At 38.5% G+C, this 26,816-nt stretch overlaps 1 protein-coding gene across 1 annotated transcript in view; it reads left to right on the plus strand.

The window, feature by feature from the left end:
* PDK3 (pyruvate dehydrogenase kinase 3) overlaps positions 1-24,469 on the plus strand; it is a 63,695-nt gene extending 39,226 nt beyond the window's left edge. Inside the window, exons 4-11 of the mRNA XM_063343434.1 lie at positions 412-596; positions 2,722-2,811; positions 6,456-6,533; positions 9,141-9,217; positions 10,416-10,517; positions 11,142-11,252; positions 17,821-17,934; positions 19,004-24,469. Coding sequence (XP_063199504.1) covers positions 412-596; positions 2,722-2,811; positions 6,456-6,533; positions 9,141-9,217; positions 10,416-10,517; positions 11,142-11,252; positions 17,821-17,934; positions 19,004-19,147 — 901 coding nt within the window. The 3' untranslated portion in view covers positions 19,148-24,469. The remainder of the gene's footprint in view (positions 1-411; positions 597-2,721; positions 2,812-6,455; positions 6,534-9,140; positions 9,218-10,415; positions 10,518-11,141; positions 11,253-17,820; positions 17,935-19,003) is intronic.
* The last annotated feature ends 2,347 nt before the right edge of the window (positions 24,470-26,816 follow it).

The following is a 26,816-nucleotide window of genomic DNA, read 5'->3' on the forward strand; positions in this document are numbered from 1 at the left end:
AAGTGTAAAATTTCTCAGGTTGTTTTTCCTGAGTTTCCTATCTTCCAGCTGCCGTTGGTTGCAGAGAATGAGTGTTACCATGGTGCATTCGTTTGCAATAAAAGGAAAACTTTTGCTCTCTGTTAATGGAAAAAACAGATTTAATTTAAAGGAATGATTTGCAGAGGAATAACTTAATTTGAGGCCCTAAATATTTCACAGATTTTGTGAAGAAGTTGACCAAGTAATTTTGTTTAAATAGGTTTGTTTAGGTACTGCTATATTTTTATATTCGCCCTCTGATAATGTTTTGTTGGCTGGGAGGGATAATAAACAGGTAAAAGAGTTTTGCTGGGAGGAGTTGAAAACAGAAGTGAGAGATTGAGTTTAATTATACTTTTAATAATCTGTTTCTAATTTTGTTTCCTCTAGCTTTTTAGATGTTTTAATTAAAGTCAGGAACAGACACAATGATGTGGTTCCAACCATGGCGCAAGGGGTGATTGAATACAAGGAAAAATATGGCTTTGATCCATTCGTTAGCAGTAACATCCAGTATTTTCTAGATAGATTCTACACCAATCGCATCTCTTTCCGTATGCTTATTAACCAACACAGTAAGTAATTGCTTTTTTCATCTTTGAGAACTCATTAGTTACTGCTTGTAAACCTGAAGCCATAGCGTTGCTTTGTTTTTGGTTTTTTTTTTTCCATACTCAAGACTAATTCTTAATATTCTGTGCTAATTATGGTAAAAGATATGCTGGCAACTGGTGAATTTGGTACTTTGCAGTTATCAGAAATGAATCCGAAACACCAGTACGCTTTCTTCTGTAATTGTCAGTCTTTGTCAGCGTGGCTATCGCTTTTTAATCTTGTTGGCAGAGACAGCTTGCGTAGTGATACATGAAGTATTTTTAGATAGTAGTAGAGTAGCTGTATCTTTCTGCTCACAAATCTCTCAATATAGTTTGTACAGCTCACATTTATTTCCTAATGAAATGCAAGGATGCCATAAGTTTTGAATATATTATGCACAGTATGTCTTCTTAATGTTGATTTTTCAGCAAGCTATCTAAACTTTCTTGCCTTCTGAATAGGTTGAGTATTTCTAACTTCAGTTATAAATTATGTCCCTCGTCACTCTCTACTTCCTATTCCCTATTTATGAATAAATGCTAGAATTAGTCATCCTTTGTTATTAGCTTCTGTGTCGTTTTTTGTTACTAATAAATTTACTTTTTTATATTCATATTACAGAGTGAAAGGAGTTATTTGCACAGCTCCTATTAACCACTATGTGCAACCGTGCAGAAAGTGATCTGTATAAAGTTAAGGACAATTTTGTGATCTCTTTTAGTGTATCTTGTACCTTTTTAGCTCTAAGCTTCATTCTATGCCCGGTATTTTGCTTTTATGAGCTCTTAGAAATTGTAGTACACCACAGACAACACAGGTGCTAGAGTACTGTAGCGTAAGGTATTTTATTACAAGTTATGTGTCTTTCCAGTAAGTTTTTGTGTGACTAGCAAATACCTTGCTGTGTGTCTACAAATAACTTTCATGTGTCAAACCATACAAAATGAGATAAATGTGCAGCTTCTTCTTTACTTGAACTTGGGCAGGCAAATGACAGACATAAAATCAAGTTAAGTTAAAAGGTTATCATTGAAGAGTTCTAGCAATAAGTAAAAACGTTGTTCTAATAGAATTCTTGGGCCGAGTGTTAGCAAAATTTGCAGTAGTTCTAAAATATTAAACTAACTGTATTGAACTGAAGTGGAAGTGTCTTGTAGATGCTGTTATTTAACTGATTGAAACTTAAAACTGCTTGTAGATGCTTAAACTTGTACAATTTCTCTATGCTAAGCAATGTTAGTGATCCGTCCATGACGGTAAATATTAAGCTTGAAGCACTGATGAAAAAGACCATTGGAAAGCAGAATGCAGAAACAGGCTTTTGTTTAGTTTGCATTTCTGTTTCATACACTGTTGACAGACTGTTTCTTACAGTGCAAGCTGCAGTGTGCCAGTGTATTAGCTCACCATGACCAGAATAGGAAAAACTTTCAGAGCTTGTCTTTTGCTCACCCTCATACTATATCTGTTTCATATCAGAGATGACTAACTTGCTAAAATAGCAGAAAATCACTTCTGCAAAAAAGTGTAAAACCTTTCTACCTTGAGAGCTAAACTCTTGGGGAAGGATCTGGTGAGCGCCAGACCCTTGTGCAAAGGAGGGAGTGGGGAGCACACTGCTGACAGTCAGGGAGAAAGTCGAGTGAGACCTCTGTGCCAGCTGTGAAATTGCAGCTCAGGTGAGTGTAAAAGGCTTTTAATGCTGTCTTGCAGCTCCTCAGTCCTTTTTACTATAATGTTGCATTGTTGTGAGTGCTGCTGTTCTGAAATAATAGTATGAATGAAGCATTTGATGCTTTAGTTTTATCTAATTTTTAATAGTCCACTTTGAAATGTAGGTTTTCATCTTAACCCGCCCACACCACTATTTCTGTATTAACTAGTCTTAGCTATTAAAAAAAATGAAAAAGAGAGGGGCTTATAAAGAAAAAGGAGGAGGAGGGAGGCAGTTAGTCTTCCTAAATGAGAATTCTGGCAATTCGCTAGAGAATCTTTTTACAAAATGATGTGTTATCCACTAAACTTCAGATACTGTCAGATTTAAACTTTCTGGGCTGCCTCAAGTGTAATAGACAACTTACTGCCATTTATTTTTCCTTTTAGCACTTCTTTTTGGTGGAGATATTAATCCTGCTCATCCCAAACATATTGGAAGTATTGATCCTAATTGTAATGTGGCAGAGGTGGTTAAAGGTAAGATGAAGCTAATATTTTTGTTGATTAAAAAAAACCCCACAACTTAGAATATACGTAAATGTGTTTTTGAGATACAGAAGACTGAAGGTCATTTAAATTCATTTAATAAAATAAAAAGAAGAAATGGAAGTTCTGCAGTTGCTTACAATAAAGCCGTGGACTTATTGAGGCTTTTTAATGTCTTCATTATTGGGAATGGAGAAATTTTTGGTATGTTAACAGAACTAAGAAAACAATTGAATTTTTTAATAACTTTAATCTGACCTTTTCAATATCAGATTAAGTATATAAATGTTTTGATAAACTTTAGATGTTTTTTTTCCCTGGAACGCTTAGAAGCAGGTTCTCGTGTATTCCTCTTCTATATGATGCTAGTACTAAAGAAAATTGAGAGTAAGTGAAACTTTCCAATTCGTTTAGTTAGGCTTTTTCAGTAAAATGTCCTCAGGTATACCAATATTGCAATAAAACTCCCCATTACTATGTGCATCTGATCATATCACAGCCCATTCTCTCTTATACAGAAGACGTGCGTGATGGTTGTACCTGAATAATCCGGCATGGCTGCATTGGAACTCCTGTTTGCTTAATGCTGTGAATGCTCATATGCTTTCAGAATGTTAGCAAGTAGGCATGAGGCAATGCTGTCTGCTTCAAGAACTTGTGTGTTGAAGGTTCATACTCTGGGTGTATCTATTTACAAATACAGGTCTTGCTGTAGGAGTGAATTCCGCCTTCTGTCCTTCACTGCTGTTTGTGCAGCTGCAAGAGGGGAAGAATGTGGTTTTTTCCCCTTCACTTTCAGCCTTTGGTGAAGTTAGGAGGGAAACCTTTGTTATGTTAGATTTTGACCTGCGTGACGGCTTGCTTTGTAGTGTAGATCCTTTTTACTGTTTATGAAGGCTTCTTGCTTTCTAGCTCTTTTTGTCTCTAAGGCGGCCTTTTTTCAGCAGGTTTCTTTTCTTTTGATCTTACTCCACTTTGACCTCAGCATTGTATATGTTACAGTTGTGTTGTTCATTTACATACTCATTCTAATAGCAATGTTTGCATCTATTTTGATCATCAAATTTGTAGCTGCTGCCTTGGACAGAGGAGTGCATATTGTCAGAAGGTGCTCAGTCCAGTTTTCAAGCCAGTAGCTAAAATAGATCTTCCATATCTGAAGAAATAATCACTAACAAAACAAGGGCATTGTAAACAGTATCCAGTGTTGTCTTCCAAAGAAATGAAATGTCCTTGAAGACAAAGCCTGTCTAGAGTCAAGGTGATTGAGGCCATTTCCTTGTAGAATTGGTGGAGAGCTTAATTTACATTCTGTATGTTGTGCTAGCTCCAAAGTGTTCTAGTTCACAGGCGGCTTTCCGAGCAGTTTGTCAAAGTTAAGATGTTGATTTTGGCACTGTGTGTGGCAGCTACAAGCTCTGTATGCCCTTCAAACATTGAACAAATAATTTAAACAGACGCTTCTTCAAGCAGCTCCACCAAGTGTTGTGTCTGTAACTGTCTGAGGTGGGTCTCTGTGTTTCACTGGCTGTCCTACAATAAGATTTTTGGGCTGACAGCAAATCCAGGCTTATTCTTGGAACTGGAATTTTAGATGTACTGATAGATCCTTCATTCTTGTTGCTACTTACCTCCAGCCACAGCGTGAAGAGTGCTTTGAACTTTGCAGTCTTGCTTACAGTCTTAGGACTCAGCCAGAGTTGGCTTTCAGAGGAAGGTAAAATGTAAGACTGCACTCAGACTCTGACACGGCTTTGCTCGGGGCTGGATATTTTACTGGATCATGAAGTGATAGTGCCTTCCTGTTCATCTCAAGGGTGTTAGGGTGGCTACTTCTTGAAAAAGGATGAAAGCTCTACCTTAAATTTAAGGAGGCTAAATGGATTTATTCAGAGCCTCTGTTCTCTCAAGATTTGCATAGTGGTTGTGTCTGCTCCGCATCCATGTATTGAGGGCATTTGGTTTATTCCCATGCAATTATTGATCTGCTTTTCAGAGGCCACGAAGTTTTTCTCCTCAATAGAAATCCAACTCCTGCCCCCTGAATCCATATCTAATTTTCATTTCTATGATGGTGAAACTCTTTGAAATGTGCTAACTTATTCCTTTCTCCATGTAGATGGCCTTATGGTCATACTAGCCACATTGCTATCTTCGGCTTTTGATGACTGAGTCAAGATTGTGGCTGTGCTTCTTATGCCCCTTTTTTTCTAGGGCATAGAAAGGATTACTCCCAAGGCCATCAGAAGTTCTGAGATGATTTTAGAATATTGTGTAAGTGTAGGTATTCCTGCATCTTTCTTTTTTTTTTTTTGAAAATTACGCACATCCCATGCTGACGTTCTCTTTACAGGTCGGATATTAAATGGAATTTTGATCTTTTTACTAGGGCATGTTTTATTGTGCTGATGATAGAACCCTTTTAGAAAGTTTTTGGAGCTGACCATCTCGTCACAAAAGATTCCTACTGGATAGCTGAATCAGTGAAACGTTCCTGGGACCTTGATCAAGAGCATTTCTAGTGTTGATTAGCTCCATTTTAATAGACCTTAAGCAGCATTTGTGTCAGCCTTGTGTGATATCAGAACAACTGATATAAACTTTTTTCAGATAACAGGGCATGTTATAGATTATTTCTGTAGACATCTTGAAGGAGAACAATTAAAGGTAACCAGCCCTTTCTGGGGACTAGTGATTTTACTTTCTTTGTGCTTTTCACATAGCTCTTGAATCTTCACAGTGACTGTTTCGTTTTGTAGTGTCACTTTGGACAGGAGGAAGAAGATACATGTAGGGGAAGGTCAAATGCCATTGTTATGGTATCTTAGCGAATTTCTCTCTGTCTGCAGAACTACCTATCTGTTTATGTGCTTACTCTTAGCCCACACTTATTATGAGGAAGTCACTTTTGTTGAGGTAGCTTAAGCAATGTAGTCAGAACATCTTTGAGTTTGTGGTTTCTCTTTAAGCTAATGCTTGCTGCTTGTCTCTAAAATATTTTTGCAAGTTGAGGTACCAGTGAATATTTAGAACCACTAAGAACTCTTTCGAACAAAAGACGACGTAAAACTTTTTTGCTGTATTTTGACGATACATAAAGCCTGATTTGGATTTTGGGGAGGATTTCTGTTGTTTTTTGTTGTAGGAAAGAGTAAAGAATCTTAAAGAATTCATCTTTCCCCAAAAAAAGACCTTGAAAATCAAGAATTGTGAACAGTATTGTGTTTGGAAAAACTGAATTTATGGTTGCAATGTCATCCTTGTTTTTTTCCATCTCAAATAAAAAAAAAACAGCCCAAAACATTAAATTGTGATCGGGGCATGAGAAAATAAGTAGATACTATGGTCAACCTAAGATTATACCCTTCTGGTTTTCAAGCCCTGAACAAAGACAAAAAAAAATAGCTTGTCTCTAGTAATCTGCTTTTGTTTGTAGAGCTTGAAATAGAATTTGCCCATTCTTGACAAATGGGTTATAAGCATACAGAGAAAAGGGGATTGGAATGGATGCCAGTTTCATGCTTGTAAACTAGTTACTAAAATGATTGTTCTGCTTGTAGTCTTTCACATACAGGATGAACCCTGCTAGTCGTCTCTAGATGATTTTGATAAATCAGTGTTCTGTTGTTTTGTAGATGCTTATGAAACAGCTAAGATGTTATGTGAACAGTACTATATGGTGGCACCTGATCTGGAAGTTGAAGAATTCAATGGTAATTGTGAAATTAAATTTAATTTAAGTGCTGTGTGTAAGGAAAAAACATTTCTAATACCTGTGATATATGGTTTTGTTAATTAATTGTAAGTTATAATTGGAATTCTGTATGCAGAATTATTTTTCTTCTTCTAATGTGTCTACATGGGCACCTGAATTATAGTTAATCATCATGACATGTTTGCTTCTTGTTGCTGAATGCAGAGTGCTGTCTGCTGAATTAGCTATCGCTTTAAGGAAAAAAAGTGGTCAAGAATCGTCATAACTGGGAAAGAAACACGCCTGCCCTCTAACTAATCTTTTAATAGAGCTGAAGTTGTTTCATTTTGAAGTATGCTTATAAATTCCATTGTCAGTCTCTGCACCGGTGGTGAGCTCTTCTGTGTAAGATGTTGAAACTAGAAGTTTTTTTTGTATAGTCTATGCTTCAAGAACCTATCATAAACTTCTCACATGAAAATCTGTTTCGAATTGATTGCAAAGATGAAAATTGGATACTACAAAAGTGATGAGACAGTTCTTGTCAGTGTATCGACTGATATTTTTTTTGTTCATAATTCCTGTTGACAAAAGATAAATTTTTTTTTAATTTAAAAAAAATAATTTGTCTTTAGTGATCCTCTCACAAATTTTGGACAGCTGTCCAAACATAAGACTAAGATGTTTCCAAACTTCAACAGAAGAATTGCAGAAAGTCTCAGAAATAGGTAACACAAAAAAAGGAGAGTGTAATATGTGGGAACAAATGTTGCTCAAACTAATATTTAATAATGTATAAGTACTTCTCTACACAACATGGTATTGTCAACACTGATGTGTTAACTACCAGCCCTCTCTCCCAAAACCAAAGGGCCCAACCTTCTCCCCTCCAAAACTGAGTGATTTTTAGAGCTAAAAGTACTGAGTGCTGCAGCAGAGGAATCGATGCAAAATTCATTTTAAGGCCTAAGTAAAAAGATTCAACAGTAAAGAAAACAAGTTGCTGGATCTCAGGAAAAAAAAAAAGGCAAAAAAGAAGTAAGGAAAGAATTACTGTTTCCTTTGAACTGGCCTATTATCAACATGAGGAAAGTGACTTTGCAAATTACCTCACAAGAGCAACGATAACAGGTTTTTGACATGTACTCTAGGCCTCAAATGAGTATGAATCAGTCTGCCTTGGTGATGAGCACCTCTCCTATGAAGACAAGCTGAGGGTTGGGGTGGTTCAGCCTGGAGAAGAGAAGGCTCCAGGGAGACCTTATAACACCCTTCTAGTATCTGAAGGGGGCCTACAGGAAGGATGGGGAGGGACTCTCTATCAGGGAGTGGAGTGATAGGATGAGGGGCAATGGTTTTAAACTGAAAGAGGGTAGATTTAGATTAGGTATCAGGAAGAAATTCTTTACTGTGAGAGTGGTGAGGCACTGGAACAGGTTGCCCAGGGAAGTTGTGGATGCCCCATCCCTGGAAGTGTTCAAGGCCAGGCTGGATGGGGCTTTGAGCAGCCTGGTCTAGTGGGAGGTGTCCCTGCCCATGGCAAGGGGGTTGGAGCTAGATGATCTTTTAAGGTCCCTTCCAACCCAAACCATTCTATGATAAGAGAATTGTATGAAAAGTATGGCCTCTGACAAAATTAACATAATAAAACAGCAAGTTGCCTTGCAGCTAATTATGCAGAGCATTGCTTTGGTCTCATTTTCCTAGGAGTTTTCATTACCACATCTCTTAAAGTAATAACTGTTATTATTATTGACCCTCAGTGCCAAAAAGGATGAAGTTGGCTCTGTTCACTTTGTGTGTGTTTGTATCTTCCTGCAATCTATGAAGCAGATATTTAGAGACTTTTCTTCAACCTGAGCTGCTGCTGAGTCTGACAAGCTGTGACTGTATAATTTAATGCTAGTAGATATTTGAATCTTCAGGGATGACTGCATCTTCATCACCAAAACTGTCTTGGAGTGTATTAAATGCAGCTGTATTATTTCCTGCCAAATCAATTAGCGCTGTAGCATTCAGAGCTGTGTCACGCCATACACCTCTGCCAAAGCACTAACAATACAATAGTGCAAAAACAATTCAGTTATGATTTGGAATAAGAAAACTGTTATATTGTTTGAAATTTATTTTGAAAATTTTTATGAATACTTTGCATTTGATATATATTAACTAAAGGAAAATGTGTAGTTGTTTTTAGATTTTTTTTAAATAGTGAATTTTTCTATTTTAAGAATGCGTTTGTGCAACAAGTATTATGCTTAAATATTGTGGGTGTTAAGAAAAAGAAAGTTTCCCACTTAAGTGGGAAAGTTCCGTTTACATACATCATCAGTACTAAACTAACCCCTACTTAGTGAAGTTTCATATCTAAACAAAGTTTGCTGACATAGATGTATTTGAAAATCATCATTGAAGTGTTTTATTTCATGTGATAGCAATAACTGGAACTTACGGTTTTACTTCATGGAGCTAGTCTTGCACTTGGAAAATTAGAATATGTTTACATACTTGTCTTTGCCTACAATTTCATGTTATTCCTGTAAATAGAAATGCTACAAAATACTGTTCTGAAAAAAAAATAATTTGTCTTTTTTGTCTTTTTTTTTGTTTGTTTGGTTTTTTTTAGCTAAAGCTCCAAACAAGCCTATTCAAGTAGTCTATGTACCTTCTCATTTGTTTCATATGTTATTTGAATTATTCAAGGTACGTTGCACTTGTTAATATTTGGAAGGGGGTTGTGAACTTGTGGAAATTGAGATTCTTTTCAGTTACACCTCTTAAACATTATTTCGGTTTTCCTTTCTTAAGCTTATTAAACAAGTGAAGAGTGTTTGAAACTGTTAAAAGCTAGACTTACTGCCCTCTCTTATGCCCTTGTGTACTTAAAAATAATTCTGTGTTTTCCCACTTCTCCTTTTATGCTTTTGCATCTGATTAACTTAAAACGCTCATGATAGTCTGGTTTTGCAATGATGGTATATCCATGACCTTGCAATTGGCATAAGCTTGCTTCTTTATTGTGTGTTTGAGGACTGGTTAGGATCAGTGTCTTTTGTTTATTGTGATAACAGCCCGTATGTCTTTGAATAGTGTAAATCACGTGCTTTGTTTTGGTTTTATTTGTGTTTTCTGAATAATTGGAACAACTGTGAAAATGGAATGTGTGAGAGCTATTGCATACTTTTGAATAAGATAGGTGGTCTCTAGGTGGTGCAGTTGATCACTAGAAATTCAGGGGAAAAATGCATTTGGTCAGAGAGAAACTTTTCATAAATAATGGTATTTTGGGGTTGATTTCTGACATTTGTAAAGTATGTTCACTTAAATCTTCCCCTATTTTGCCACTTGTAATGTTAGTTCTAGGACAGAACAGGTGAGAACTTGTATGTTACTTGTAAGTATGTTTTAGTACAAGTCATGAAACAGTATGAAGTAACGTTAGTCTGTGAAGGACTGGCAGTGGAAGCTCTGTTAATAGATATGATAAAGTCAGACTGATAGATGATAACTTAACAATTATGTGACCCAGGCTGGAAAAAATAAAGCTTATTCTCTGTGATGAACATCACTGTTGGTGTTCTGCAAGGTGGAGGAGATGTTGTCATCCCTTATATATAATTACTTTACTTCACACAGGAAAAAAACCTTCTTGCTCTGTTCTCTGACTCTGTATCAAATAGATACAAGTATGTATAATGGAGTTCTGATGTAAAAGTTTAACTGGACAACGCATTGATTTGAAAGCACTTCTTGAATTTCTTTTAAATATGGCCTTTTTGTCCTGTGTACAAATGTAGGACAAAGTATCTAGATTCAACAAAATAAATGCAAGTTCTAAGTTGTCACAAAAAGCATATATGGTAAAGTTAGAATCAAAGACACTTTTTCCTTTTATCTTCAGAATTCAATGAGAGCTACAGTAGAATTGCACGAAGGTAAGAGAGAAGGCTATCCGTCGATCAAAACCTTAGTCACTTTGGGGAAAGAAGATCTGTCTATTAAGGTAAATGCCTAAAAATAACATGCAGCTTACAAACCTGCTAGATTTACAGTAGTATGGCTTGTAATTTGAAAAGGCAAACTAATTACTATATCACTTGTGACATGTGCTTCATATTCATTAGAATAGAATATTTTTCACTTGGAAGCGACTTACAAGGATCACCTAGTCCAACTGCCTGACCACTTCAGTTCTGACCAAAAGTTAAAGCATGTTATTAAGGGCATTGTCCAAATGCCTCTTAAACGCTGACAGGCTTGAGGCACCGACCACCTCTCTAGGAAGCCTGTTGCAGTGTTTGAACACCCGCTCTGTAAAGAAATGCATCCTAATGTCCAGTATAAACCTCCCCTGACTGATGCAGCTTGGAACCATTCCCATGTGCCCTGTCACTTGATACCAGGGAGAAGAGATCAGCACCTCCTTCTCCACTTCCCCTCCTGTAGAGAGAAATGAGGCTGTCCCTCGGCCTTCTTTTCTCCAAAGTAGACAAACCCAAAGTCTTCAGCCTCTCCTTTATTATTTCTAAAGTCACTTAGATAATGTTGTTTGAGTTTTGCAGGGTTTGGTGTTTTTTTTTTTTTTTCAGAACAGAAATGTTTATAACTCTAACTTTTCATTCCTTAGATAAGTGATCAAGGTGGAGGTGTACCTTTAAGAAAAATAGACAGATTGTTTAACTACATGTACTCAACAGCACCTAGGCCTAGTTTGGAGCCCTCGAGAGCTGTGCCTTTGGTAAGCAATTGCAATGTGTCTTTAAACGTCCCTTTGCACTACACTAGTTGTACATTTCCCTTCACTTCGATCAGGCTTTCCATTGAAGAAATTGTTTATCATTAGCAATTCTATGCAGGTAAAACATAGCAGGAGAAAATGGGGTCTGTTATCATCACTTAGTCTTTGGAATAGAAAATTGCCTTTCTTTGTCTTGACATTATATTCTTGGAAACAAGCATATCTGCATAAGCACAATGTTTTCACAGGTTAACGGACAGGATTTTTAGTGCTGTATTACTCAGAAGGTGGATAACCTAATGAGCTCCTCTTTGATGTGTAAATTACTGTTTACCTAAGTTTCCTGTAATAAATGTGTCAGAAAGGTGAGCCACACTGTCAGAAATATAGCACTAGAGAAACACCTCCTGGTAAAGCACAAGCTTATATTGAACTTTGGAAATTATTTTTGTATCTTATGGACTGTAAAAACACATTAAAAAAATATTCACGAACCTGTATGTGATATGAACGCTTTTGGTATATTCCTGTTCAGTTGGAGATATCTCACGTGATATTCCCTTCTGAGATGTATCAGGGTCAGATTTCAAACAAACAAAACTTTACTATACTTTCTCCTAAGCAGGGAATTATTTCAGTGTTGAATGCATAGATTCTTTTAGCAAGCATGATTTTTTAAATTATTATAACTAAATTATTTTATTAAATTACTTATTGGGTCATTGTGATAAAAATAATATAGCTACTGTTCCATTTGATTGGCTTTCAATAAGTGGGTTAATACTGATAGTGTATGCTTGCCTCTTCTCATCTCTGTTCTGTGTTGCTTCTGATGCAAGCCTTTCTCTTCAAGCATGTTAAGAAAAAGTCGATTCTTTGAGAAATTTATTTTCCCTATTTAGGAACACTCTCATCTAGCATGTTCTTAAGTGATTTTTTTTTTTTCCTGCTGATACTTCTATGCTTAAGTCCCTTTAGGCAGCTAATAAAATGTGATACAGAGAGAATGTGACTATATAACATAACTAACAGTGAACTGAGGGTGGAAATAGTTCAGAGTGGTTCAGAGATAATAAATTTCCTTTTAGATTTTTAGCAGAAAGTCTTCATGGTAGTCAACAGTTCATAGCATTATGGCATGTTAGTGTATTGCATTGTTTTCACCAGTGTTTGATGACAGCGTGGTAGGTGTGGAACCCCGTTCTGTATCTGCATTGACTCGATATTAATCCTTCACAGCTCCTAAATCTGCAACACATCTTAGTTATATATTTCAAACAATAATGTGGCTTTTTGATAGAAGATCTTCTTGAATGGGATGAGTGATAGGGAACAGGCCTTAATTCAAACATAAGCTTTTTTCTTTATGGCAAGAATGGTAGACTTTCTTGATTCATAATCTGCCTTTGTTCCATCTCACTTTTGATCAGCAATTTACTATATCAGCCTACAAAGATTTCCCGAAACTTGTTCTCACTATAAACTTACGCCTTGATTATCAGTTGTATTCACTATTAAAATGTCTCTTCCTTTGTGGCGCTCTGATTGTAAAACGTGTTCGGTTTAGGATTGACCTTATTCTCTCTCCCCCCTCCCCCCATGCGTCTTTAGCAATGCATTCCTGTGTTTATTTCCTCATCTTGAAGACCGCTTGCTTTGATTCTGTGGCTTTTATACTTAGTTTTCTTCTACTGTACTCCATTTTAAGGCTTTGTTTTACTCTTCAGTCTATATGTCACTATAGTCAGACCTGCAAAGTATCCCTCTCTTGTGAACCTGGCAACTTTTGCCCCGTGAGCCTGTACATGACTGAACGTTGAAGAGAGTTGTTAAGCTCTGTTATGTATATGTACATGCAGAAAGAAAAAAAAGTCAAGAACTGAGAGTCTGTGGCATGTTTTTCCACTAAAAGGATAAAGGACTTTAGCAGGGAAGCTTGACACCCATTATGTACTATGGGCCAGATATAGTTATAAAAACAATTATGCTGTAGACTTTGTGTCAGTCTAGAAATAAAAATCCCTCAGCAAAAAGGTTCCACATAAATCCTCTTCGAAGGCCATACAGAAGGAGAGTTTCTTTATTGTTTAGTGCCAAAGACTTAAGAATTACAGTGCTACAAAAGGTAGGTAGGTCTGTGCTTGTGTCATTCTTAACTTAAAAAATATTCGTAAACTAAATTGCAGTGCAGTATAAATAGACATATTTTTCTGTTCTAACTCTCCGTCCCATTGTTATACGATCCCCTGTCTAGTTTATGAAACATTCATGGAGTCGGGGAGTGGAAGAGTGGGATCTTCTTGTTGATTGGTGAAAATTCTTTATGTGTCATTGCAAATGTTCTTTAAAAACTCCTGAGAAACCTTGTTACCATGGCAGCATTCAGATTCTAGCAGGTCTTGCACTCATCTGTATTGCTTATACACACAGTGGAAGCATAAGAAACACGTGGTAATTTTTGATAATTAGGTTTTCTTAGAGAATTTAATGATTCTCTCCCTGGCAGCATTTGTTTATAGTGGGAGAAACATGGCTTAAATTAGATTTAATTAAACCTGTAGATACTAGTAACACAGAAACTTAATAATTTCGTATGTACATAATGCCTACTGTAATATTTAATGAAAAATTTGCTCTACAGAGCTTTCTTTTCTCAAGGCAAACGTGCCATCGTTGACTATACTGTGTCCTCGGAATAGTCCTCAAGCACAGACCTATGTAGTAATCACTTCTTGTTAATTTTCTTCTGCAAAATACACCTCTTGCAAGGTCTTGCCTTAGCAAGGTCCTCATCTGGGATCTGTTGTCTTCGTATTTCTTAAGTTGTCTATTTTCAGAAAACAACGTAGAGAAGAGACTGACAGGAATTTTTTGGAAGAGGGAAGTACGAAATAATTATGTGGTCTAGTGCAGAGCATAAAAAAAATTTGGGCAGGCATTTTAAGGAGGCATAATTCAGGAGAGAGGAAAGTATAATATGTTTCCAGGATTGCTCGGTGATTAACAGCAAGGATTAACAGGATTGCTTGATTAACAGCAAAAATTTCTATAGGTACATTAATGGTAAGGAGACGACTAGGGAGGGTGTGGGCCCCCTCAGATAAGAAACAGGAGAGCTGGTGACAAATGATATGAAGGCCGAGGTTCTCAACGACTTCTTTTCCTCAGTCTTCTCTGGCAAGGGTTCCAGCCACACTCCCGGAGTCACAGAAGACAATGGCAGGGGTTGGACAGAACTGCCCATCATAAGTGAAGATCAGGTTCGTGACCATCTGATGAACCTGAAAGTGAACAAGTCCATGGGACCCGATGGGATACACCCACGGATACTGAAGGAACTGGCGGATGAGGTTGCTAAATCGCTCTCTATTATATGCCAAAAGTCATGGCAGTCTGGTGAAGTCCCCACTGACTGGAAAAGGGGAAACATAATGCCCATTTTCAAAAGGGGAAAGAAGGAGGAACCAGGGAACTATAGGCCAGTCAGTCTCACCTCCGTGCCTGGTAAGATTATGGAGCAGATCCTCCTGGAGGCACTGCTGAGGCAGAAGAATAACGAAGAGGTGATTGGGTACAATCAAGACGGCTTCACCAAGGGCAAATTGTGCCTGACAAACCTGGTGGCCTTCTATGAGAAGGTCACAACATCAATCAACAAGGGGAGAGCAACTGACGTCATTTACCAGGACCTGAGCAAAGCCTTTGACACTGTCCCGCATGACATCCTGGTCTCCAAGCTGATAAAATATGGGTTTGATGGATGGACAATTCACTGGATAAAGAACTGGCTTGATAGCCGCACCCAAAGAGTGGCTGTCAATGGGTCCATGTCCAAGTGGAGGCCAGTGACGAGTGGAGTCCCTCAAGGATCAGGACTGGGACCGGTCTTGCTTAATGTCTTCATCAGCAACATGGACACTGGCATAGAGTGCACCCTCAGCAAGTTTGCTGACGACACCAAGCTGTGTGGGGCAGCTGACATGTTGGAGGGAAGGGATGCCATCCAGAGGGACCTTGACAGACTGGAGAGGTGGGCCCATGCCAGCCTCGTGAAGTTCAACAAGACCAAGTGCAAGGTCCTCCATGTGGGTCGGGGCAATCCCAAGCACCGATATAGGCTGGGCAGTGACTGGCTTGAGAGCAGCCCTGAAGAAAAGGGCTTGGGGGTGCTGGTGGACGAGAGGCTCAACATGAGCTGTCAGTGTGCACTAGCAGCCCAGAAAGCCAACCGTATCCTGGGCTGTGTCAGGAGAGGTGTGGCCAGCAGGTCAAGGGAGGTGATTCTCCCCCTCTACTCCACTCTGGTGAGACCCCACCTGGAGTACTGCATCCAGCTCTGGAGTCCCTACTACGAGAGAGATATGGACATGCCAGAACGTGTCCAGAGAAGGGCCACGAGGATGATCAGAGGGCTGGAGCCCCATTCCTATGAGGACAGACTGAGAGAGTTGGGGTTGTTCATCCTGGAGAAAAGAAGGCTCCGAGGAGACCTTACAGTGGCCTACCAGTATCTTAAGGGGGCCTAGAAGAAAGCTGGTGAGGGACTTTTTAGGGTGTCGGGTAATGGTAGGACTAGAGGGAATGGATTAAAACTAGAGATGGGTCAATTCAGATTGGACGTTAGGAAGAAGTTCTTCACCATGAGGGTGGTGAGGCACTGGAACAGGTTGCCCAGAGAGGTGGTGGAACCCTGGAAGTGTTCAAGGCCAGGCTGGATGGGGCTCTGAGCAACCTGGTCTAGCTACAGGTACTTTGTTACTGGTCTAGTGGGAGGTGTCCGTGCCCATGGCAGGGGGGTTGGAACTAGATGATCTTTAAGGTCCCTTCCAACCCAAACCATTCTATGATTCAATGGTGTTTCCCTTTACTCCAGCTGTTCCTGGTGGAACATACTATCTATGGTTTGCCTTTCACTTGCTGTACTTCTTAATTTCTGTAGTGTATTTATTGTCCGGTCTCCGGAAAAGATGCATGTCAGCTTCGGGAATTTCTTTTTAATTCTTTCAAATAACTTCCACTTTTTAGACATTAAGGAATGCATGTAGTTTCAAGGCCAGGTGTTTGAAAGTGATGCATGTGTGTCTAATGGGAGTCTTTGAGAATCATGTTTTTAAAGCATACTGTTGTTTGAAAAAGTGCAGCTAAGCAACTGTTTTAACTGTGGAAATGGACACTAATAACTGCAACAAGCAGTGTGAGTAGAAAAGGGCATCTTTGACACTTCTATTTCTCATTGTACTCAGAAGTCACCAGTGTGAGCAACTTCTACCATTTAGTCTTCTGCAAAAACAAGGCCAAGAGGTCAAAAGATACTCGAGATGGTAGATGACAGCAAGAGAATTTGTGGTGGATGCTGTTGTACAGAGTTCTTTATCTTTCACCCCTCCCTCAAGGGATTTCTTAAAAAGTCTCACCACATATTAGCTGTGTGTCATGCTCAAAAGTCCTGCTTCTCAGCCTTCTCTTTTTTTGTATCATTTTGGGGCTCTGGTTTTAAGATTCAGGGCATGATTCTCAGTATCTGTCAGGTTGCCTTTGTAGAAACATTACAGTGGAATGAGTTTATTGTTGTTCTGAAAACTTTAGGTGCCTAATTCTTCTTGTAATCCACCCTTACGGAAAAGTTTTATTACTCCATTGTCCTTAAGCTCAAATACTTGTATGCCTGGAATCCTTCCTTTATTGCTCTGAATAGCCCTGAAAAATTTGGGGGGTGGGGGTGTCAGGTGAATAATGAACAAATGTGATTCTCCACACGTACCCAGTTATCTGAAAGAGACGATGCGTAAACCAAAATCTTACTCCCTGGCTGCAGTAGGAGAGGCATGTTATTTTTTAATAAGTTTTTCTGACAAGAGTGGGTTGGAAAAGGTGCCTGGTGTTGACCTTGTTGCAGATATGGTTATGAATATTAGTGTTGTAAATTTAAAATCTAGAATTTGTACCTCTCAGGTCTATTGTGCTTTGAAAATCGTGTGGTCTGTATAGGGTCTCAGTTCTCAGTAGATCATTCAGTGCTGTAGAATCCTGATCTTTTGTTAGATGGGTAGACAACAGCAAGGATTATTTGCTTTGTATGTAGTCTTCTGTAGTAGTTTTCTGATCTCTGTTGCAGTATGGCATCAGCAGTCACTTAATAGCGTGACCTAGATGAAGCAGAGAGTTGTCTCTGGCTTTCTTGTATAGTCCCCTGAGTGTGGAGACGTTTGAGAACAATAGTCCCAGGCTTGGGGGTATTGGTTTGGTTTGATTGGAGGCAGGATGTGCGGTATGTTACACCTGCCTGTCTCTGAGAAAATGCAAAATGGATAAGGTAGTCCTAACAAAGGACTCTGATATTTTTTCCCTTTTCTATACTTAAGCTAAAAAATTATGCCTTGGAAAGAAGGATATTGCTCAAAAGGTTGAATACCAACTTACAGTGCAGGCTGAGTAATAAAGGAAAGCTTGAAGAGTAATTTGGTCCAAATCTAATATTTATGTATTTTCTGTTTTATAAATTATTGATCTGTTGCATTTTCCTCTGTTCATCTTGTTGTTTTTCTTTTTTTTTTTTTTTTTTTCATAGGCTGGGTTTGGCTATGGCTTGCCAATTTCTCGTCTGTACGCTAGGTACTTTCAAGGTGACCTTAAACTCTACTCAATGGAAGGCGTTGGTTCAGATGCTGTAATTTATTTGAAGGTATGAATTTGACCCTTTTATAAGCTAGTAATGTAGTGCAGTTTGATGGTTTATAGAGGCTGAACAAGTGAACATCCTCTCTTTTCGCTATTCAACTTGTTTTCAAATCTGTAATTGCAATCTTCATTGTATTTTATCTAAAACAGTTAAACAGAATCCTAAAAGCAGAGGTTTGAAATGTTAACCCAGCGCTAATACTAGTTACCTTGTTTGCCTTGTTTGCTTCTTTTTTTTTTTTTTAGTCGCCTATGTTGGATCTTTGCATTTTGTTAATCCATCATAAGTGCTGAATTTTCAAAGAACCATGTGATGAGAGAGAATTTTGGTTAATACTTTTGATTCTGAAAGTTTTGACCAAAATAAAACTGAGAGGACTATTGACTGACTCCTGAGTAGTACTTTTGTTGTTCTTGACTTCTGTGCAATAGACTGTATTGATCTTGTCATTTTTTGGGATGTCCCAGGCTACTCTGGGGCTTAAGGTTGAAACTAACTGCTTGAATTTCTTCAGGGAATTTAAAAGAATACAGCGTGTAGCTCACGTGTGGGTCGTTGACTTGGCGTTGTCACTGTGCCCTGCTGTATCTAGCAAGAGTGTTGTGGAATCCTGTGCAGACTTCAGTTTCTGATGGGTTTAATCCTGTGCATGTGTGTGTGAAGGAAAAAAGGAGTAAAGAGGCACGCTAATGGACGGAACTGGACCAGTCTCCACAGATGAGCGCGCTGACAGAGCCTGAGTTTGTTGGAAAAGTGAAATGTTTTAAGTACAGTAGCTGTCCGCCCAGTGTCAATGACGAATCTCTCTAAAATGTTTTTAACCAAAACTTTTTTCTTGCTATTTTAAAGTGGTGTTACTTTCTTTTAACTTTGACTATGACTAGTACTTTGGTTACGACTAGAATAATCAGTCAAAGCCAAAGTACTTTCAAAATAGTGTTGTGACAAAGTCACACTTGGATAATTGAGATGCTCGTTTGATATGGAAGTTGTAACTGTAGAACTCCCCAGAGTATCATCTCGTTCTTTGTACCTCTGATAATCTCTTACCATTGCTTTTGTTTTTCTGTAGGCCCTTTCAAGTGAATCATTTGAAAGACTTCCCGTTTTTAATAAGTCAGCCTGGCGACACTACAAGACCACACCTGAAGCAGATGACTGGAGCAATCCTAGCAGTGAACCAAGGGATGCTTCTAAATATAAAGCTAATCGATAATTTGCCACCTTTTGTCTCTGTTGGAGATGACCTCTGCGTTCAGTATAAAGTCTCTGCTTTGTTCCAAAATCCTTCAAACCACAATAGCTAATTACTTCCAAACAAAGACCTAATCAGGGCATTGAAAAATAGTAAGAACAAAGTGATGATTGGGACTTAAAGGAAGGCACTAAGCACGTTTGGTATGTGAATCCTGTCTACTTCACCTGAATATGCTTGGTTGCTTCAGTCATGCATTGACAAAAGGGATTGCACTGTGATGGCACTTAAGAATATAATGTTGTAACAAAAAAGATACTATTTGCAATGGCCAATTTTTATTTCAGTGTAAGGATTGGCAAGATGTGCAGAATCCCTTTTAATGGTGAATAGTATCTTGCACAGCAATATAGTATAAGAGAAAAATTCTAATGTAGTTAAACATATGCTTTGAAAATCCACTCTGCTGCATTTTATATTGCACAGTGTCACCTCTTACAGAAGATCCCTTTGAGCTCTTCAGATTTTATATCTAATGAGCTTATAAATGCATAGTACTATAAAAGGGTTGTGCAGCTTTAAACAGATGCTTTCCCCAAATTCCCAAATCCATTTGTCAAGTGCATACAAAAATTATGTTGTTTTAAGACATTGGGATTTCCACTTCTTGGTATGCACCTTAACGATTTTCTTGACACGCAAACACAGAAATGCATTTCTATACACTTTTCTTTGTTTTGAGGAAAGATCATAAGTAGTTAGATTATTTCTCCATACAAGAAGTTCTGTCAACATAGGGGCAAGGGGTAATTCAGTTTCATGTTTATTGCCTGTCATTTTAGGGGAAGGGGGGGGACTGGGGAGGGGAAAGAAATGCTGAAAGGCCAGACAGCCAGTCATACAAATGAATTTGCCTTAAGCGTGTTGGTTGCTTGGAACCTGATTAGTTTAAAACCTGTAAATAGTTTGCAAAGTTATTTATATATTCAATGTCTGACTATAGTCTGGTAATCTGACTTTGTAGTGTATATAAAGATGTTGTACACCAGCTTTTGGAAAGTGTCTTTGGTCTAAATACATGAAACTGGAAATACCATAGAAATGGGAGGGACAAAACATAGCTGGTACCCAACCTAAGGAAACAAAAATCAAAGATAAAAAAAGCTAAGTATTTTTCCCTTAAATTTATTGTAGGAGTTACTGCAGAGTATTAGGAAACTGTTCTTCACCAGGTTTTTGCCAAATACTGTTTCTGGTACTGTGGCGTTTCAGAAAAAATTGTGAGGTTTAGAAGTTCTGATGGTATCCTAGCCATGGGAATAAAGTAGATGAGTTGTAAGCAGCTCTGCACCCTCAGTTTCTCTTAGGTGTTTTGATATTTTTTTGAAAGATATTTTAGATTTTAGCATGGAAAAATGAAACTTGTTTACTAAAATGGGGGGGGAACTGTCTGATTTGTCCTCTCAATATTTATTTTTATAGAGAACTGATCTGTCAGATAAACAGGGAAATGCTGAGAAATTCCTAGATATTTAAAAAAAAATAAATCTGACTTAACGATAGTACTTTGCACTTACATAGCACATTTCATCAAAGGATTACAGAGTGCTTTGAGCAATAAGCTTCATATAGCCCCATTTCCAAAGAAGGGTCGTAGTCCTTACTTTGCAAACCCTTACTCTTGCCTGATGCAGTCGGTTCAAGAATTTGTATGTGAATAGCTCATGACTTTGCAGGGCTGGAGGTTCTGCGGGCTTCTCTACGCTGTACAGTTAAGTCCAGTTGGAGCACCGGCTTGTTGTGGCGTGCTCTCGTACACCTCTCTGCGGAGTGCTGCCGTGCTGTTGAGAGGCGGAGATGCCAGGACAGTGTTAGCTGGTGAGCGGTGCCCTTCTGAGCCAGCAGGTAGGAAGAGGGAGCGAGCCGATGGGGCCGTCCTCTTCTGATCCCAAACCGGACTCGTTTGACCCTGGCTAAGGGTCTTTACGTGGCACGGTGAGGGTGTGATGCCTGTGGCCTCCAGAGCAATGATTTCCCATGACTGCAGGCACTGTTGCAGAGAAGGCAGATTGCTATTCAAGCGATACAGCTGTGCCGCTGGGGTGAAATCAGAGTAACAGCTTGACTGAAACAGCAGTTGGAAGTCGCATCTACTAAAATTTAGTCACTTAACTAATGCCCTCATCCATAACTTCTTACAGTTTTTTAAATTAATTTCAAGTTGTCTATGTTTCCTAGTAATCACAGAGGAGGGCTTGCTTAAAAATAGAAATTTATGATGAAACTTCTATTTTCCCAGTTGTGTGTGGTCAGTTTTTCCTAGAACATTACGTAAAACATTCCAAAGAATAAGATGCTTTTTGTAAGAAGCTGAGTTTCAGCTTTTGTTAAAAATTGTATTTTGAAGTAAGAAATCCTGACCTGGTTGCTTCTTTTTGGCTGTCGTCTTGTACATGAAGAGGAGAGGGAACAGAAAGAAAAGAAAGGATGCGGGCACATTGAATTTGTTTCAATGAAGTGAATATAAACCATGGAAGCCACTGGTTTCATTCCATGGAAACCATGGAGTGAAAGGTAAAGACACCATGGAGGGTGTTATGGTATATTGGTCATTTCACTTATTTATTCACAAAAACAACTGGCTGACTTCCAGGACTGAAGTGCTCTAGTACTTGAAAACTCAAGTCCCCTGAAATGGCACCTATTTCCAAGAACCCTGAGCATGTGCAAACAGCTCAAAGCAGCAAGACAGAGCGCAAGGAACGTGTTTTCTTTCCATTTCCCAAGGTCTGTCTGTGGGCATTATTGTCAATATGAGTGAGAAATAACTTTTCTCCTCTCCAACCTTGTCTAGGGAGCCTGTGCTTTAGTGGAGATCCCAGGTATGCCATAAATTGTTCTTCACTAATTGTCCTCATGCTGTGTTTCTACGTAGGGTTATTAGTCTGAATATTGTTTTAGGAAACAACAGCAGCAGACCTTTGATTAGAAGAGTTTTTCAATGGGTATACTTGCAAAATGAGGGAGGAGGGGTTTTTAATATGGCCTGTTTAACTACAGATACTGAACTTTTTTCAGTTACTTCTACCTTTGATTGGAGTCTGTTATAACCATTTGTTTTAATATTAAATTATACGGCTGTTAATTCCAAACTTTCTGATGATATAAAAGTGTATTTCTTTTTTATGGATCTCAGATGTATGGCTTCCAAATGTTATTGCAACCAGCTTGTCTTGAGTTACAGGACACATAAATAGGAAAAAAAAAAAGTTTTCATTGAAAATGCTTTATCTGTTGTGTTTAGTGATTAACAGAAACAAACTGGGCAAGAGATGTTTGCTCCTTGATTCCTTCTGAGAATTTACAAGCAAGTTCTATATGTCATAGTGTAACAAATAGTTTAACTTTTTTGTCCACTGTGCATTTTTCTGGTGTATGTGTCTTGACGGTAATCTATTAATCCCCTGTCTAGTTAATATTAATAGATACTGAAGTCTTTCCGAATCATATATATATTTGTGCTCCCTGCTCTTCCAGGCTTTGTTTTGAGGCTGACAAGGGGTCTTTCCAAGTCACCACTTGATGAGAAATATTCAGAAGATACTGAAATGCCTCTTGTACAACTCAAATGCAGTCTTTGCTTCTGTACTTGACTGTGGTGACCTAGGAGAGTACCGAAGAAGGTCTTTGTCCTGCTGCAGTTTGTGCTACCTCTTGGGCAGTGTTTAAAGCAGGTCCCTTGACACATGCTTAAAGAATATGCATATTAATTGTAGGGTTCTTTGAAAACTCAAGCTACTTTTTGGCTATGTAAATTACACTTGATGCTCCAACAGGATAACATACTTTCCTCTGTCTGTCTTTCTACAGTGGCATGTAGAATTTGCTTTGAAACAGCTGTTCACTTTCCCCAAAAAGTGAGCAGGAGTAATTTTTCAGTGTAATGCAATCTCCTATTTGCCTCCACCCAAATTTAGTGTTTAGGGTGAAATCTTGACCTCATTGATGTTGAAGACACTTTCCCCCCCACCACCTTTAATAAGCACTTCTAGATCCTTATGTGTTAGGTGTGGCAAAGTGCAAAGTGGTCTTGATTGATAGAAATAATTTTGTAGAAAACAGCCTAAGTGTTTATTGCTAGTATTTATCTCTTGAGGATAACCAGGTCTGATTTGTGCCGTGTTTGGTTTCCTTGCATGTTTCCTTGGTTGCCCTGTAGATGCTGTGGTTTCTAATAGCACTTCATCTCCTCTTCCTGACATACTCACCTGCCTATGAATTAATATATATTAATGTGATTGTGCAGAACTTAAGAGAATATGATGGTAAATGACAGAATAATGTATTACTGAGTTAAAAGGTGAGTTTAATCGCAAATGAGGAATATAGTTACAAATTGTGTAGCGACTTCAGGGCTGAATCTTGCAAATACTTGCACAAGTAACAGTGTATGAGAGTAATCCCACTTCAGTGAATCACTTCTCAGGATCGGGACTTAAGCCGTTGACATTAATTTAAAGCAATGAAGATTTGTGTGACTCAAGTGGCTTTCTAATTAAAAATAAATAAGAAAATTTAAACTTCACGTGCTTTAATTGCAGTATTATGTTGCCTTAAAAGATCTTGGACATTGGCATAGAGAACTTGTTTGTTTCTTAAATCTAGAGTTTTTTTTTAATGTAGTATCAGTGGGATTGCTGTGTTTGTGACATTTCTGACACTGTCAAACTAGTATTAATTGCTTTATTAAAATTTTTCCTTTGAACTGAATGCTGCCGAGAGGTGCCAGATTGCCAGTCCTTTGAAATTCATACCCCGTGTCTGTAGATGGTGTCAGGCAGTGGCGGGGCATGTTTCCCAGCGGCGCGCTATCAGTGCTCTCAGCTCTTCAGCAAGGGCTCCCCTTACACCAGGCACCTGCTGGCTGTTTCACACTTGCCATCTCTGCTGAACTGCTAACAGTGTGCTAAAGTTGTGTTCGGGTTTATGATGGGAGTTTCTGATGTGGGTGGACATCAAGTGAATTTGTTCCCGACATCGGTTATGGGACAGAAAACTCTTACTGGTGAGCTGACCAGTGTTGTGCCTGGCATCCAAGAGGGAAAGAGGTCTTGTGTTGCCATTCCTCTGAGGTGGCATCATTTGAATCAACTGAACCTATAATGGAGGAGTGGGAAGTTAATTTTTCATGAGATTACTTGGTGATGTTTAAAATTTAATTTTGAGTCTTCTGTAACTTGTGTTGGAGTTGTTTCTAGTCCAATACCTGTGTACATAGTTTATGTATACTCTTATTTTCCTTTCTTCTTTCCCTTGCTGACAAATAAAAAAGTACAAACTACATGGTGACATTTTTAAGGGACCGATTCGGTTTCACACACTATGGAGCTTAGTTCGTGATTTGGCAGCTCAAGGTCAACTACACGCTTGCCTACAGAGGGACACTCTCAGAGCTGCAGTTGGGAGCTCAGGGTAGTTGTGGATGAGTGTTTTTGTTGCCTGTTATGTCACAAAGCAGTTTGAAATCCATGAAAACATACATTTGAGTGTTTCCATATCCGTCTCCCCCCCCAACCCCCCCAGGTTGATTCTTAATATCTCAAGCATAATTTATTTTTTGTCAAATTCGCTCTACAAGTATATATAAATGCAATTGCTTCTCTATTGTATTACTCTGAATTTTCAGGTACGTTTAATCTGATCTGGTTTGTATCAGACTTCCAGGTAGATTTTTAGACTTTCAAAATTCCAATGTCTTTCATAAATAGGTTTTATTCCTGTCAGATGTGAGTCTTTATGAAATGCTTATTTTCACAAGAAACTCTAGTTTTCGGTCTGAAGTTTGGTGATTCTTATGGCATGAGACTTGACTTTTTGCGTTAAAAAAAAAAACAAACCCAAAAGTATTTTGAGATAAAACTTAATTTTCGTTTCTGTATTCTGAGAAAATTGGGTTAACCTAGTGACTGTTGGCTTACTCTTTTTGACTGGCATTCAGTGGTCCTTTCTCAGAACATTGAGGTAAGAAAACTTTAGGCCTCTTAGTTATAAACTGCTGTTTCTGCATAACTGCCTAAAATAGAAGGTCTCTGGCAAGAACCCCAGATTCTCCTTTTTTCACTTTCGTAGAGGAATCCAGAAATGGTTATACTTTAAGACCATTAAGTCAAAACAATTATAAATTAATCTTAATTGGTGATTGAGAACTCGGCCATTTGAAAATACGAAGTAATATTTTAAAAAAATTAAGTTTTGTTTCATGTTCTTTAAACTCTTGATTTTGAGGGAACACACAGGTCTATAAGCAGAAAAGGTGTAAGCAATGGCAAAACATGTAAGAGCTGAATTCCAGAGTTTTGGTCCCATCCGTACACTACGTGTGTTTCAAACTTTGGAATTCCGGTAGACTGCTGGGGTTTCGCTAACTATTCTGTTATGTAAGTGTATGGGCTGGGGTTTTTTTCCTTTAGTTTTATAGCCCTTACTGCTGATCAAGACCTAGTAATTTATTGATTTAATAGTGTATTGGTTTACTGTATCAATGCAAGTAACGAAGGGAGCATTTAAGGCGTCGAATCATCGTTGTGACTGCGGCAGCAGCACTGCAGCCTTGCAGCGCGTCAGGCTGCTGGCTTGCAGAGGTACAGGATTTAGAGGGACCGAATTGAGTGAGATGCTGAAGGTGGGGATTGAGCTGCCTATTTGGGCGCTGCGGACCCTTCCTCTGAAGTGAACAGAGATGAAGCCTACAGTTTTAGCCACTTCCTGATATTTCTGTGGAGTATGATGTTTCCTTTGATGCCCAGTGTTACTAAGGATTGCCTCCAATTCATCCTTGCTGCTCGGAGTTTTTGATGGAAGCAGCAGAAGCTCCTACAGCAGTTTGGAACCAAAAGTGAGTTATTGGAGATTTCTGAAACTCCGGTATGTGATTGTTCTGGGTACGTCAGCACGGTTTGTCACCACACATGGATTTCTTTGAAGCCTATGAGCACCTTCTGGGTTTGGTTTTGTGTTTGTTTTTTTTTTTTTTTCCCTGCTGTATGAATCTCCCTAAAGCTGATGTTTCTTGGATTATTCTCAACATCTGAAATATCTGTTCTAAAATAACACCTAAGACTTCTACCTTGCAATTTCTTCAGCTTTCCATAAAGTTTTAAATGCATTCATAATTTATTCAAGAAAATGAAAAAAACAAGTTTCTTACTAGGCAATTCTGGAGAAGGAAAAATCCTGGAGACCCAGCTTGCTTGACTCATTAACTTTCTTAGTACGTTGTAAGTGAGACTCCAGATGGTCGGAATTTTGCTAGAACTGAGATAATTTTCTTTCAGATGAAGAATTTATTTTAAAACTTCAGACAAGAAGAAATCTGTGTGTTGTACTTTCTCGCTGCTTACCACTTGCCATGATAGGATATTCACAGGAGCTGAGTGGTTAATTAAGTAGCTCAAAACTGCAAAGTCTGTCAGCAGGTACCCCATAGTACTTGACAGTGGCTGTCTGTAGAATATGAAGCAACTAGTGGCAGCAGCAACAGTATACTTACGATGTATGGCTCTAGGACGCAGGCTTATGTGGGAGGACAATTTGCAATAAGGAATCAGTCTCTCATTGTACAATCCATGCCTTTTTTTTTTTAGACTGTTGTAGATTTATTCAGTACTTAAATTTGTTACTTTCAGTGGGA

This window comes from Chroicocephalus ridibundus, chromosome 1 (genome assembly GCF_963924245.1).
Source record: "Chroicocephalus ridibundus chromosome 1, bChrRid1.1, whole genome shotgun sequence".
NCBI classification, from domain to species: Eukaryota; Metazoa; Chordata; class Aves; order Charadriiformes; family Laridae; genus Chroicocephalus; species Chroicocephalus ridibundus.